Source organism: Anser brachyrhynchus (genome assembly GCF_964034855.1).
Source record: "Anser brachyrhynchus genome assembly, chromosome: 15".
Classification (NCBI taxonomy): domain Eukaryota; kingdom Metazoa; phylum Chordata; class Aves; order Anseriformes; family Anatidae; genus Anser; species Anser brachyrhynchus.
Window position 1 is genome coordinate 6,816,479 of NC_137733.1, and position 13,515 is coordinate 6,829,993.

General features: G+C 45.3%; 1 protein-coding gene across 2 annotated transcripts in view; it reads right to left on the minus strand.

The window, feature by feature from the left end:
• AXIN1 (axin 1) overlaps positions 1–13,515 on the minus strand; it is an 81,748-nt gene that overhangs the window by 20,408 nt on the left and 47,825 nt on the right. For both annotated transcript variants that reach the window (XM_080557226.1, XM_080557225.1), the window contains exon 4: positions 7,204–7,300. In XM_080557226.1, coding sequence (XP_080413352.1) covers positions 7,204–7,300 — 97 coding nt within the window. The remainder of the gene's footprint in view (positions 1–7,203; positions 7,301–13,515) is intronic.

Below are 13,515 nucleotides of genomic sequence, written 5' to 3' on the forward strand. Positions count from 1 at the left end.
TTCTGAATTATTTTGTTACTCTGCTAGTAGAAGAAATAAAATGACACAGCAGAGAGAAAATAATAATTTGGAGGAAAAATATATGGAAAACTCAACAGTATAAAAACCTGCATTCAAATATTTCAACACCAACATGAGAGAAATAAACACTTTATAGGGCTAGAGATAAAATTAAACATGAAGACACGAGATAATTCACGAATTTACCCTGAACCAGCTTAAAGACCAATGCAGAAGACTAAAATAATGCTTTGCCTCCAAACTAACGAAAGTATGCAAATCATATTGTTTTTCTCTTTCTGCCAACTGCCGAATGGAAGGCAGGGGGAAGAAAAATAAAGGCAGTAAGTATCCCACTTACAGCACCGAGAAGCTGGAGCCATCTTTTATGACACCCAAGTTAAGTTCCATGTCTCAGTTTAAACGTACCGCTTGTTTTGTCCATCAAGATAAAAACTCAGCTAACCCTGCCAACAAACCTCAATTTCCACGCTTACTACTATCATCTCCTGCTTCACACCGGGTGGTGCTGGGCCGTGGGGTACCCGGGGGATGCCTGCGGACACGAGGCAGCCCTGCAGGTGAAAGGACTGCCCGCACGGTGTGCTCGCTGTGCGTGGAAAGCAGGGGGACCGACAGGGCGATCTGAAGCTGTCCCAGGCAGGACTGGACCCGACAGAGCTGGGAACACCACCAAAGGCAACAGCCCCAAACAAACCATCCCCTTCATCCAGGGCAAAGTGCTGTCCCTCACTCCGTAGCTAACTAAAAGGAAATAACCCAGATAACAAGCGTGAGGGCAAGACACTGTTTCCCTTTGGAGGGACAGAAAACTTATGTCCTAGTATCCAGGGCTCGTGTAGTTCAGAAATGTGCCTCAGTCGTGCATGGTCTCAGGGTTAAGACCCAACAGAGATGGTCCCTGCTGTTATTCAGTGGGGAGCCTCCAAGATCCATGTGATGTTTCCCCATTCCTCGAATATCTGGGGAAGCACTCCTGGCTAAGGGAGTCTGCTTTCATCAGCAAGCGAGCCCCAAACCATGAACACTGTCTATGTCATGAGGTAATGCCAGCAATTCCAGAAAGGGTCAGCAATGCCAGAAATCTCTCTTTCACCTGACAAGTCACAACCAGTCCAGTGATGTGTTCATTCCCTTCTGCCACCTCACACACATCAACTTTCCCTGCGGTTGTTTATGGGACGGCAGCACCAAGCCCCGCTCAGGAGCAGGCACCATGCCGTTAGAAGCTTTCTGAGTGCAAGGAAAGAATTCAGAGCTCAGCAGCTACAGGCTGGGATCTCCCTGTTGCAGCTATTGCAGCAGCTTCCCCAGAAAAGCAGAATCAGGAAAGAATTTCCCATTATTTTCACAGCCCTTGATGCAATGCAACGTCCTCAAATAAAATCTCTCCCAAGCACCCAGTCTGCTGCAGCAGCAGGTGCAGACATTGGAGTTTGTTAACCTGCGTGTTTCAGTCCTGGTAAAATAAGGTAGCTCCTCCAGGCCCGGCAATGCTTAAGGACTGCAGCTCCAACTCTAATGAGTACCTGAAGAAGTTCAGGGTCACTAAAGCTTGAGACAGGACGATTTTGGCCTTTTATGTCATACTTCAGCACATTTATCCACAGTCTCTCAAAGCCTGGAAGTGACTGAAGCTAAACTACATAAATGAAAATAATTGAGCCTAAGAACCTTTACAGTGAACTCGTTTTCCTCTCTCTTTGATAAACTGCTGTGTGTGCAAAACCACACTACCTCGTCCTTCTGGCTTTCCACTCAGCACAACAGCTGGCACAGGTCCTACAGCAGCTCGCCTGACAGTGGAAGATGCAGCCCCCACTGGGAAGCAGTCCCTTGAGAGTCTCTGTCCATCTCCCTGCCCGTCAGTTGGGCTGAAATAAATCTCACTTCACCGTGGATGAAGAGCACAGCACGCGCCCAGTATTTTCCTGGTGAGTACCCAGAATGGTGACTTGCAGAAAGCTAGCAAGCAAAACGATGTTCTGAACTGCCACAGCTCTGATTTTATTCCTAGCTCAAAGGATGAGCTACACAGACTTCCCCAAATACTAACGGTATTGGAGAATAATGAATGCAAACTCCCTGCGCTGAAACAATACAGCCCACTACTATCTCCTTTGGACAGTAATCACATACTGCATTGACCTGGTTCAAAAAGCTTAAGACAACAAAGGGTTTGAAACTTTTATCAAATGACAGGCCTAACTTAGGAAAGGAGACATGTTTCACCAAAATCCAGCCAGGCTGAGCCTGTGCCCGGAGGAGGATCCATCAGAGCTTCAGGACTTTGAACCTGCCCCTGTCTCCTCGTGGGCATACAGAACCCTGCAAGGGAGTCATAAATACGCTGTTTATTGTTCTAAAATCAGAAGGGCTCCAAATGCTTTTGTTCCAAGTAAAGGGTGCAGCATTCTCCAAGAGCTGGCTGGTCCAACACCCACTGTTTTTGGAGGATACAGCCCTCCAGTCTGGACCAGAATGCGATCTCTGGGCATTTTGTGTCAACAAGCTAGAAAGGAAGCACTCTGTCTTAAAGAATTGCTGTTTAATCTGATGTTTTATCTAAAGTTGTTTTATCTAATGTTTCATTTAATTATTTATCTACTTTTATTTAATGCCACTAGTTCAGACAGGGTCTGTCCAGAACCAAACCGTGCTGGGCTGGGGAGGTTACAGAGAACAATGGATGGGAGGCTGAATGCCAGATGGGCTGGCAAGGAAGAAATAGTTTGAACTGTTCTGGATGAAGTAATCTTTCTTAGTGACAGCTGTTAGGAAGGATTTCTTGGTGTACCTATTACCAGAACGCTGTCCTCTCTCCTTGACATATGAAGTGTCTGAAGCTCTGGTAGCTTTGGGAAGAATCAGAATGCTAAGAACATGCTAGATATACAAGCTCCCTAGTTATTCCATTTAGCACCTGCTATCGTGTTTCTTCCATCTTTTCTTGGAGCTGATGGAGTAGGAGTTGCATGGATTTTCTCCATGAGGCACATTCAGGTCTTGGGTTTGGATGGATTTCACCTTCTCTGAGAAACTGCGGTTTGAAGACCACGTTCCGCATCTGAACACATTGGCTTCCTAAATCAGCACCTTGTCTGGAACACCACTTACGCTGAGCTGTGTTTCTTCAAGGGTTGAATGGGCTTCTCACCTCCACAGTGAGGTGAAGAAACACGATAAAGTTGCAAGCTCAGCATTCAAAGCTGAATGAAATCTTAAGCAAGGATCTGCACATTTGTCTACAGGGTTGATAGCTGGGACCGCTGAAGTTTTGTGTTTGTACTCTGTCCTTCCTCACTCTTTCTTCCTAACTGAGTTTATGCCACCTTTTCAGCCTTGTCACAGTGACAGGGGTTTTACTATGATCTATAAAGAAAAGATAAGGCTGAAAGAGAAGAATCTCACTGTGGCTTGCAGGTTCCCCTTGGGAAGAAGAAACCTCAATTGCTCTAAGCTGAAACAGCTTTTCCAGTGTTACCACTGGGCAGATGTCTCAATCAGCCCCAGGGATCCATGCTGAACCATTTCTGACAGACCTGACTGGGCCAAAGAATTATATGTTGATAAATCTCAAATGTCTTCTACAGGTTTGATGCCTCCATGATGCTCAAGCGGCAACATTAGATCAGAAGTCAGTCTTGGAGACAAAGTGGAGATGGCAGGTTAGATAACACAAGAGAGAAGAAATTCTGAACTTCTACGTTTCCCAGATTAATGTATTCCACTGTGAGATATGTTTTTAAAAGGCAAATGGTGTTTCTGTGCCAGAAACATCTGTGGCAGAGCTCATGGGTAGCTGGACTTCAGCATCCACCCTAGTAGCATTCAGGGACTAGCAGAGTCCCACTACTGCGAGGCATTTGAGGAAAAGGACATACATCGGATTATGGGAATTCTGAGCACGTTCCCAACTTGCAGGACCAGAAGCTACCCAGGCAGAATGAGACCAGGGCTCCCCATCCTGTCCACTCCTCACTTGTACAGCATTGCGGAGTAGTCGCTCAAATCCTTCTGTTCCACTAAAGGACACCATGGACGTCACCTCTGCGCACAGGACGCCCTCCTGGGAAAGCCGAGCTTCCCTTCTCGCAGGACAACTGTGCAACATGCTCGCAGCTTCCTTGACTGGGGGCAGGACAGGAGAGCTCCACTTGATGGGAGCTCTACAGCTACAAAACGGCTTCTTTATGCAAGCAAACAAACAAAAAATGAAACAAAAAAGGAATCCCGAGCCATAATGCTTGAGGTTGGATTTTTCTGAATTTACAGGGGAGAAAAGGGTATTTACCCTGTTCTGGGAACTGATGAATGCCAGAGCCAGGGTAAATACAGTACAACAGCCCAGGTAAGGCCCTGCATTCTTGGGGCTTTTACCCCTCCTCCTTTGGGAATTTAATCTGCCTGCTCTTTCCTTTCTTACTGCCCCAAGACTTTGCTCAAATCCAAGAGGAAGATGGAAAAATCACATAAAAAGCAACATGCACCCACTATGTAATAGGTTCCTGGGAGAGGCACAAAATAAAGGTCTCGTTGCTTGCTAGAAACCTTCACCTGCTGCATTCCTTGGCAGAGCGCCATTTCAGAAAGCACAACTTTTCCAAACTTAGAGTGTATTTAAGTTTGTAGGTATGGAATATGCAGAACACAGCTGTCCGTGCACTAAGATCTCCTGCTGCATAGTGGGGAATCCTACATGACTAAAACTTGTTTAAAACTTGTCTGGAGGCAGCATGGCCGATGAAACTAGCAGGCAATCTCCTATGAACTACAGTTTATAGCTTCTAGACCTAAATAAAATAAAGACCTAAATAGTGCTGCTATTAAAAGCAATATAAGTTCTTTCAGAATTTTGCATAATAGCCCCACACCTCATCTGTAAGGGAACAATAAGGTCTCTAAAGGACTTCTAAAATGACTTTTTGGAGGTAGAAGGTTCTCTACTATCAGTAGGAAAACATGCCATGCACTCTGCAACAATTATCGGTATAGATTCTGGCTATACTGGTTAGATATGAGTCCATAAAGACTTTCACTCAAAGGCTGCAATTTAGTCATTGCTCCATGTTTAAAAGCACGCTAACTGCCAGGCCCAGGCAGCTCATGGAGATTGCTCTAGCTACAGGCTGCATGATATCCTAACCACTGGCTTTAGAAAGCAACACTTGAAGAAACATTTGCATGGCTCTTTGCTAATTGGGTAAGTTTAATTCAATAAACTTGCAGTTAGAGGTGATTTTAAAAGACTAACTTCATAACATTTCACACTGGTGTTGTCAAAACATATTGTCTAATTACCTTCTCCTTTCTTGGCTGATTGATAAGTGAGGGCAGAGCAGTGCCTCTCTGAAGTTGATGCCAATTCTGTGTCAGTAATTGGCTGGCAGGAGGTGCCAGAGTGTCTGAACTAAACTTATATTCCCTGGAGAAAGACTAGAACTAACTTGACTTCTCAGTCTTCCACTCCCATAAAAATATGCGTCAAGATGCCTTTTTCCCTGGGACTTAAAATTACAGCACAGAATCTAATGGGAACACTGAGCGTTTCATAGAAAAATCCTTGTGAAGCGTCTGTATGTAGTTTAGAAGGAATATGTAATTCTAAAAGACCGTGTAGATAAGTAGGATATTATATAAATTTATAAGCAGCAGGTGGCCAATTTAAACCTTGTTTTTTACCCTCCCACCCCCTTTTAACTGGTTTCCAAAAAGGTCGATACAATTTAATGCTAAATAAAACTAATTAGTCTGCAAGGAACTGCTGCTGGAATGACACATTCATTTTAACAAAAGAAATGTTTGGCAGATGGAAGTTTGTTAAAGAACAGCTCACTATACATATTTAATGCTCCATACTCTGAGTTTATAACCTGCAGTTCACTGAGGCATTGCCAGTGCACACGATCAACAGAAACCCACTATTATTTTTATCCAAAAGGTAAAACCACTGACAAGCTTTGAAGTCAGAGAATATTCACTCAGTAGTTCCCACTGTTCACTAACAGCAACAACAACAACAACAAAAATAAAGGCCAAGCTTTCAAACTTCAACTCTAACAAAGCAGTGCTTACAGTAAAAACTGCATCAAGTGAAATAAAAAGGCACCCAGCCAGCCTTTTCAACAGCGACCACACTGCAAAAGCAACTGTATGAAAAGAGAGGTGACTAAGCAAGGATGGCTAGTGAGTGTCCACAGCCAGGGTTTTTATTGTCAACCCAGTGATCAAAGCATAGGAGACCCTCTTAAATCTAAGGCAAATAATCTAATTTAAAAAGGAAAACAAAGAGTGATTTTTTTTTTTTTTAAATCAGATTAAAACGAGGGTGTATTTCTGCATGCATTGTGCTGCTTTGAGCAGGCAGGATGGGAACAGCTGTGTCAAGTTTGAAGGCACTTCTGGAAAAAGCAGATGGAGGCTTTTTTTTTCTTTCCCAATTTGTTTTGTGCTGGAGTCCAGCTGTCCAAAGGGAAAAAAAGCACCTTTATTCCCTGCTATATATTAAATGTCACCTGTAACTTCTCACAGAAAGAAAATAATAAGCAGAGCTGCAGATGGTGCTGCAGAGCCCCAAAGCCTCATCTTCCAAAAGCTGTTTGCTTACCTGAAGCAACTGGGGAGACAATACCAGACAACTGGAAATACTTATGTCTGCACCTTCTTTGCTTTCCTACCTTGTATTCCCAGGCAGGCTTTGCAGTCCTTGAGAACAGGTTAGAGCTCCCTTTTGCTACCCACTGCAGGAATACTGCTCAGGACAGCTGCATTTTTCCCCAGCTGACTTTGGCTGAGAGCTACATCAGCCTTCGTGTCCAGTGGCCTCCTACACCTCCCACAAACATCTCTATCCCCCCAAAGGTTCATAACCTACTTGCAGGCAGACACCAGCCACCTAAGCCAGCCTGCGCTTCCATTCTTGTCCTGAAGAAACAACTGGCTACTGACCAAACACTTAAGAAAACTGTGCTTTGGGTACCCCTGGATGATGAGGCTGGCAGAGGACTACCAAGCTTTCCTCCCTCTTACATGCCCTTTCTCAGCACAGCGGATTCCCATCCCCAGATGAATACAGTGCTAAGGGAGGTTAAACTGACACTTGAGCAAAGCAGAGCAAACGCATGCTAGAGATCTCACGCACTTAGCATATTTACCTTTGCAGAAGGAGATACTGCTACTTACAGGAATGTGAGGTAGTGGCACACGTCCATTTGCTTTGGCACTTTCCTGCATCTCTCTGCGATGCTGCTTCCGGAGTCTGTATGGTGGGATCCCATCTCTGCCAGAATAAAGCAACAACACGCCCTGCTTTAGTGCCTTTCGTTAGATGGTCTCCATCACACAACATTCATTGAAGCCCTGTTGCCACAGAACGGCAGGTAGAAAATCTCTTAGAGTCTGAGAAAGAGCAAGAGGAACGACATGGAGAACAGTGTTCCTCCAGGTCCCCGGAGCTCCCTACCAGGGGCACTTACACAGCATCCAACGGGAGCTGAGCGAGGCAGGACCCCCGCAACTGTTGCCCAAGCTAGAGGGCAGGGAGAAGGACTTGGACTGCATCCTGGTACCTTTTATAGCTGGTTGCTTCCTACAAAAGAGACTGCAATGTACACAGTAAACCACAGGGCAGGCTAGGAATGGGGGGAGGAGTGGGAGCTCAGTGAGCATTTACACCAAGAGGAACGTGGTCAGGGAACAAGGTATATGTTTTGAAAAGAGCGTGGTGACTTTTCAAATGGCTTATCAAGGCAAAGGGTTGACTCCATGGCTCTTAAGATGATCTTTAGCTCAGTTAGAAATTATGGACTTGATACTGAAGTTACTGGGTGAAAAAATGTAGTGCTTGCCATAGAGGAGGCTGGTGTAGGTTGGGCAGGAAAGCCATGGGCAGCGCATGCAGGCTAACCAGCTCTGTTCAGTTTGTTTGTGCCCCTGATGAAGAAGCTGGCGACGGAGGTGTCTGCAGAGGAAGGTGGGGGGAAGGAGACTGGCAGCAATGAGCCTGTCCCCAGAAAGACCAGCAGCAGGCTTCGTGGCTCTGCCACGAGCTGCAGGGTGGTACAAACCTGCTCTGCTGGGTCCCAACAATGGGGTGTTCAGAGGGGTCACAGCTACCAGGCTTTGTGTTGAGCACTGCCGGCGGCAGAGCATCACCGACCGGGTATAGCTTCAGGAAAAGGAAGGAACCACGTTTTGTTTTCATCATTGAAACCATCACAGGATGAGAAGAATGCAATTGAAGTGGAGCTCAGTTATGAGATAAGGAAATGGGCTCATGTCCTAGTGAAACTGGGTTATTTTGAGAAAAATCAACCAGTGCAAAAACAAATGTCCTCCCAGAGCTTGGCAATTTGGAATTTTCCTCTTTTAATTTACAGATTTTGCTTATTCAGTAATGGCAATGCCATGGAAGTGTGTGGAAACGAATGGAGTGGTTTAGTTTGTCACAAACATGAAGTTACATGCACATACATTGCTTTCTTCCAATCGTTACCCTACACATCTTGGTGAACTGACAACCTTGCACCACTCTGAAGAGTGCGACCAATTCAGTCAAACTGCATCTTACAGGACAAGATGTTTGCACAAGCCAAATGTAAGTACATTTAGCTTTTAGGTAAGCTCCTAACCCCCTCAACTGCTAAGCACACCTCTTTCTTGAGAACATAAGCAAAACAGTTTAATGAGCTCACATGAGCAGATTTTCAAAGTCTACATGATGTTTGGCAAGGAAAACACAATTTACTGTATTTTTTTTTGCCTGAAAACCTCCAGAGTTACAAGCATTAGCCTGGACAAGGACTGTCACCATCAGCTCTCTTTCCCAAACAGAAGCCCCGTCCGTGTCTGTGGTGCCTGCTGCCCCAGTTACTCTTTGGAAACGTGGCTCCATACAGAATTGCCATGTATTTGCTCCTGTGACCAAACTGCACTATACGAATGCAATTTCATTCAGTAACCCTGGCATTCAAAATTAAACACATTAAAATAAAATAAAAACCATGATTAATGACAAGTGGTTTTTTGTAGGAAGACAAATGACAAAACAGAGAATTAGTCTGGCTAATTACAGCTCCGGCTACTGGCTGCAGGTAATGCAGGAGGAGGCAGAGCATGGCTCGGAGCATCACCTCCGCTGCGCCCAGTCAATGACACTTTACAAGAGCAGAGCAATTTTGCAGAGTGTTGCTATAACAACAGGCGATCACGATAGCTTTCATTAGAAAGCTTCATTTTCTTTAATGATGAACCTCCATTTGAAAAATAACGTAGAGTCACAGTGGTTAAACAGTTTCATCATATCAGGACAGTTTTTTTCCAGAATGGATGGGAACAAAAGCACTGACAATTTTTACTGACTCTGCCTTTGCTGTGGAATGATTTTAGCTATTGCTGGGCAGAATCAATAAACAAGATATCAGCTTAACTGCCACACAAAACCCGGGCACTGGAACACAACTTCAGCGTTGTGGCCGCATGGACGTCCACGGGAAAAGCAGCATTATACTAGAAGGTGCAATTTTTCTTTCTTTCTTTCTTCCTTTCCTTTTTTTTTTTTATTTTTTTCCTTTTTTATTTTTTTTTATTCTCCACAGCAGCAGTCCCAGCGGAAAGAGCGACTTTTGTTCAGAGCACAGTAGCGAAAGGCTGATAATGGCCTCTAATCTATCCGGCTTCAAACACATGTTCAGCCCTGCTGTGCTGCCTTTGATGTCATTTTAACTAGATTCCCCAATGCCACCTCTGAACTTGGAACATTCCTTCGTTCAATGTACTGTGCCAACTCAACCAGAGGAAGCAAATTCAAAGATAAGCACTTTAATTTTATCCCAACAAAACCTTATTCAATAGATGGGGGAAAAGCAAGGAAAACCAATACCATACTTTTGTTTTCCTTTTGTCAGGTAGCTTGCTTTGAGATATTTTCAATAGATAGAGAAATAATATATATATATATATAAACTTTTTTTAGAGCACATCTCCTTTTAAAATAAAACTTTCCGAACTGTTTTTACTTGTTTCATCACGTGATTTTCTTTAGCACCAGAAAGTTCCGTGCTAAAATGCGGTGGGGGAAACATGGGTATTTCTATCATTTATTTAGTGAGAGTGCAATTGGTTTGCTATTCTGGCACTGTGGTGGCTTCCTCTCCTCTGCTCCCCAAACCCACCTGCAGGAGCCCCTGATGAGCACAGAGGCTCTGCTGCTGCCTGGCAGTCAGATGCTACTAACGAGCGCCTTCTTTGCTCCTCCGGAGAAAGCCTCCAAATCTGACCATTAAGCCTAACAAGCTGGAAAATCATCATTTGGGATCTTTTAAATTAAAAAGCTCTTAAACTTGTTTAAATAGAGCAGAATTCAAAGTCATGCAGGATCGCTGACTGTAAGAAAGACAGGAAACAGATCGGCAGAGAAGCCAGTATTTTCTACCGATTACTCTTATCAAAGCACCACCGTCACTGAGAGATCCTTCTCACATCAAGAAGCACGAAGGGAAATGGCCAGGCATTTTGGCCAAAGGCCAGTCATCCGAGGAATAATATTTCCTCTGCAAGATTTTGGGGAGGAGTAGCCACTAATCTAAACCGTTTCACTCTGGGACACGGCCACCTGTGTTCTGGGTGCTCTGACTTGATTTGGGGCGGAAGGGACCCCGGGGCACCATGCCGAGCCCGGCTGAGCCACGCCACCAGTGGCGGGGGCTTACGTAGTGCCCGGGAAGGCAGAGCTCATATCCAGGCGAGGGGAGTCAGGACACGTGATGAGACCCAGCAAAAAGAGTATGAGGTGATGAGACCCAGTGAGAGGAGTATGGTTATTATTCATTTAGCTGGAGCACAACGCTGGGCTAAGAGACACGACCTCTTGTTCACTGCCGTAAGCTCTTGCAGAAATAAAGAGAAGAACCATGCTGACCGAAGGCATTTCTGCACTGGAACTGGAACATCACGAGGTGATTTAATGCGTTTCAGCCTCTGCCTGGTGCCTTCGTACCTAGATCTGCCTTCATTTCCCTCGAGTATCTCTGCCGTGACAAGCCCTCCTGCCCAGCGGCTGTCTCGTCCCCTTAGGAAAGGCGCTGCTGACACCAGGGGTTATCCAAGAAAGGGATCGCGGACCGCGTAGTGGCACCTGTGATTGCTGCCATGTGCCTGAGGCCGGGCCGGCAGCCCCGCGGAGCGCGGCACCAGCCACCAGCAGGCAAGTGACTCTGCTGCCCTGGTGGCCATGCACGCCAGCCGGGCTAGCGCTTGCTAGGAGCATGGCACCGGGTCCTCTCCAGACTGTGCCTCCACAAGAAACAGCTAAAACAACACAGCTGCTGTTCCCGTTATAAAAACAGTTTTCGGCAGAGGACCAAAGCTGGTTTGCCTACACAGGCAGAGGAATTTGTATGGCACAGGAAGACTGAAAAACAATCAGCAGAGCCTAGGTATTTAAGAGCAATGTTTTTTAAGCTACTTGAAATGAAAACCTCTCCAACAACAGAAACTGATAATATATTCATTACATAAATTCAACGCATTACAATATTTACTTGTGCTAGGAATGACATCCTGTTGAAAATTCGTCTTTAAGGCAAGTGTGCTTGTATTGGGTACCACGGAAATGACTTTTAAAAGCACATACGTGCGCTGGGCACTTTTGAAAATCCTGTCTCTGTCTGTTTGACCTAGCTCAGAGGGCCAGATGGCAAGAATATCATACAGGCTTCTGCTAGCGGTTTTCCGTAGTTGGGCTGTGCATGAAGCCTGTGGGGAAATTTCACTTACAAAACCTGTTTTGCCACGATCGGTAGAATATCAAAGCTTGGAAGGGAGCTGGTGACAAATGCAGTACATCAAAGAACAAGCGACTGCACAGTGTGCGGCGCTTATTTGCCTTCTCCCCCAGCTTGAGCTGGCTACCAGTGGCAGACCATGCCTGACATCAAGCCGTGCTCTTTGTGCACCGGCACGCTTTCTTCAGTTTACTGTTAGAGGGTTGGGGCTCTCCTTAATCAGCCCGTGTCTGCATCCTCATTGCCCAGACACAGTCTCCTCTGACGTAGGGTCACAGAGGTTTCCACCTTGGGATCACAAACCATCCATGCACTGTCTTTGAGCAGAAGCTAGATTTCGTCATTATTGAGCTTGACTTGTGTACGTAAACATCATACATAGACAAAAACCTTGCTCATCACCGAATGAGCCTTTTGTTGCCATTTTCCTTAGAGGAGGCCTAAATTCAAAGCACAAGCACCAAGATATGCAAGTCTTGTCAAGCAGCAGGAGTCCCTTCTCTGACGTCGTCTGGTTGTTCTTCATTTCTGCTGCCTTAAGCAATTCTGCAAAAATTCCTTTGAAAGTCAGGAGGCAGATAGGTTCAGCAATACCACGTAAAACTGTAACAAAATTTGGTAATGAAGAGCTAGTATTGAATGCAGACAGAGTTTTTGTAAGCCAAAGGTCAAGGCTGTATGTCCAGAATCCTAATTTGGGGATGAATCTGCATGCAGTCAGTTTGAGATGCACAAAAAGAAAGATCACAGGTATACTCCCATGATTTTGAGACTTACTTAAAAGGAACTACTGAGATTGGGCTAGTCATTAGCAGAAGGCAGTACATGTATTGGCAATAATTAAAGTCCTAGAAGCAGCCTGTGGTAGGCACAGAAGGGATAAAATGCCTAAAGGAAAAAGGAGCCAAGAATAAAGAAGATGCAGGATGGTCAAACAAAAATAATTCTGCCTGATAAAGAAAGACATTATGGCTACTGAAATAAAAATTAGGCGCTTGAAGAACTTGGGTGTAAATGATCACAACTTCTAGCAGGCATAACTATTAGTGCAACCCCATGAGCCCAATGGACCAGTGGAAAAGGAATCGCTAAAAGCTTATTAATTTTGAAGAATTCTTACATCTGTTTCCTCTGATAACAGAGTTATATGACCCCTGCTAGCTTCAGAATACTCCTCCATATCACCTGATGAGTCTGAAGAATTACAAAAGTATGTGACAGGGCAGCTGGATTTGTATTACACTGACTCCTTAAATCAGCAGTCCTCTACAGTTTTCTGTAGTTCCTCCCGTGGTACTTTGACCAAGGTCTGCATCCTCCATTTTGCAACATGGGTATGGTGCGAGGAGCTAGTGTTGGTGAGCAGAGTGGACTCGAGAACTGCTCCTAAACATCTCCATGCCTCCACAGAGCAAGTCTGCTTCTGGCTTGCTTAGAGCCACCGCAGCAGATACAGAAGTCTCCTTATCCACCAGGGCTTTCAGTTCCAGTGATGTGAGTTCCACCTCACATCTGCTGGATCCCTCATGCTGCTGTTTGAGGGATCTCAAGCGCACAAGCACGAGTCATGACCTTCAAGGTCTGGGCACAGAGCGCAAGCGAAGGCCTGGTGGCAGATCTGCTGCACGAGCACTGCGAGGGGAAGAGGTCCCTGAGGTCCCTTGCCTGGTTATCCAGCAGCATGCACGCTGGCACTGCCTGGAGGAGCAGC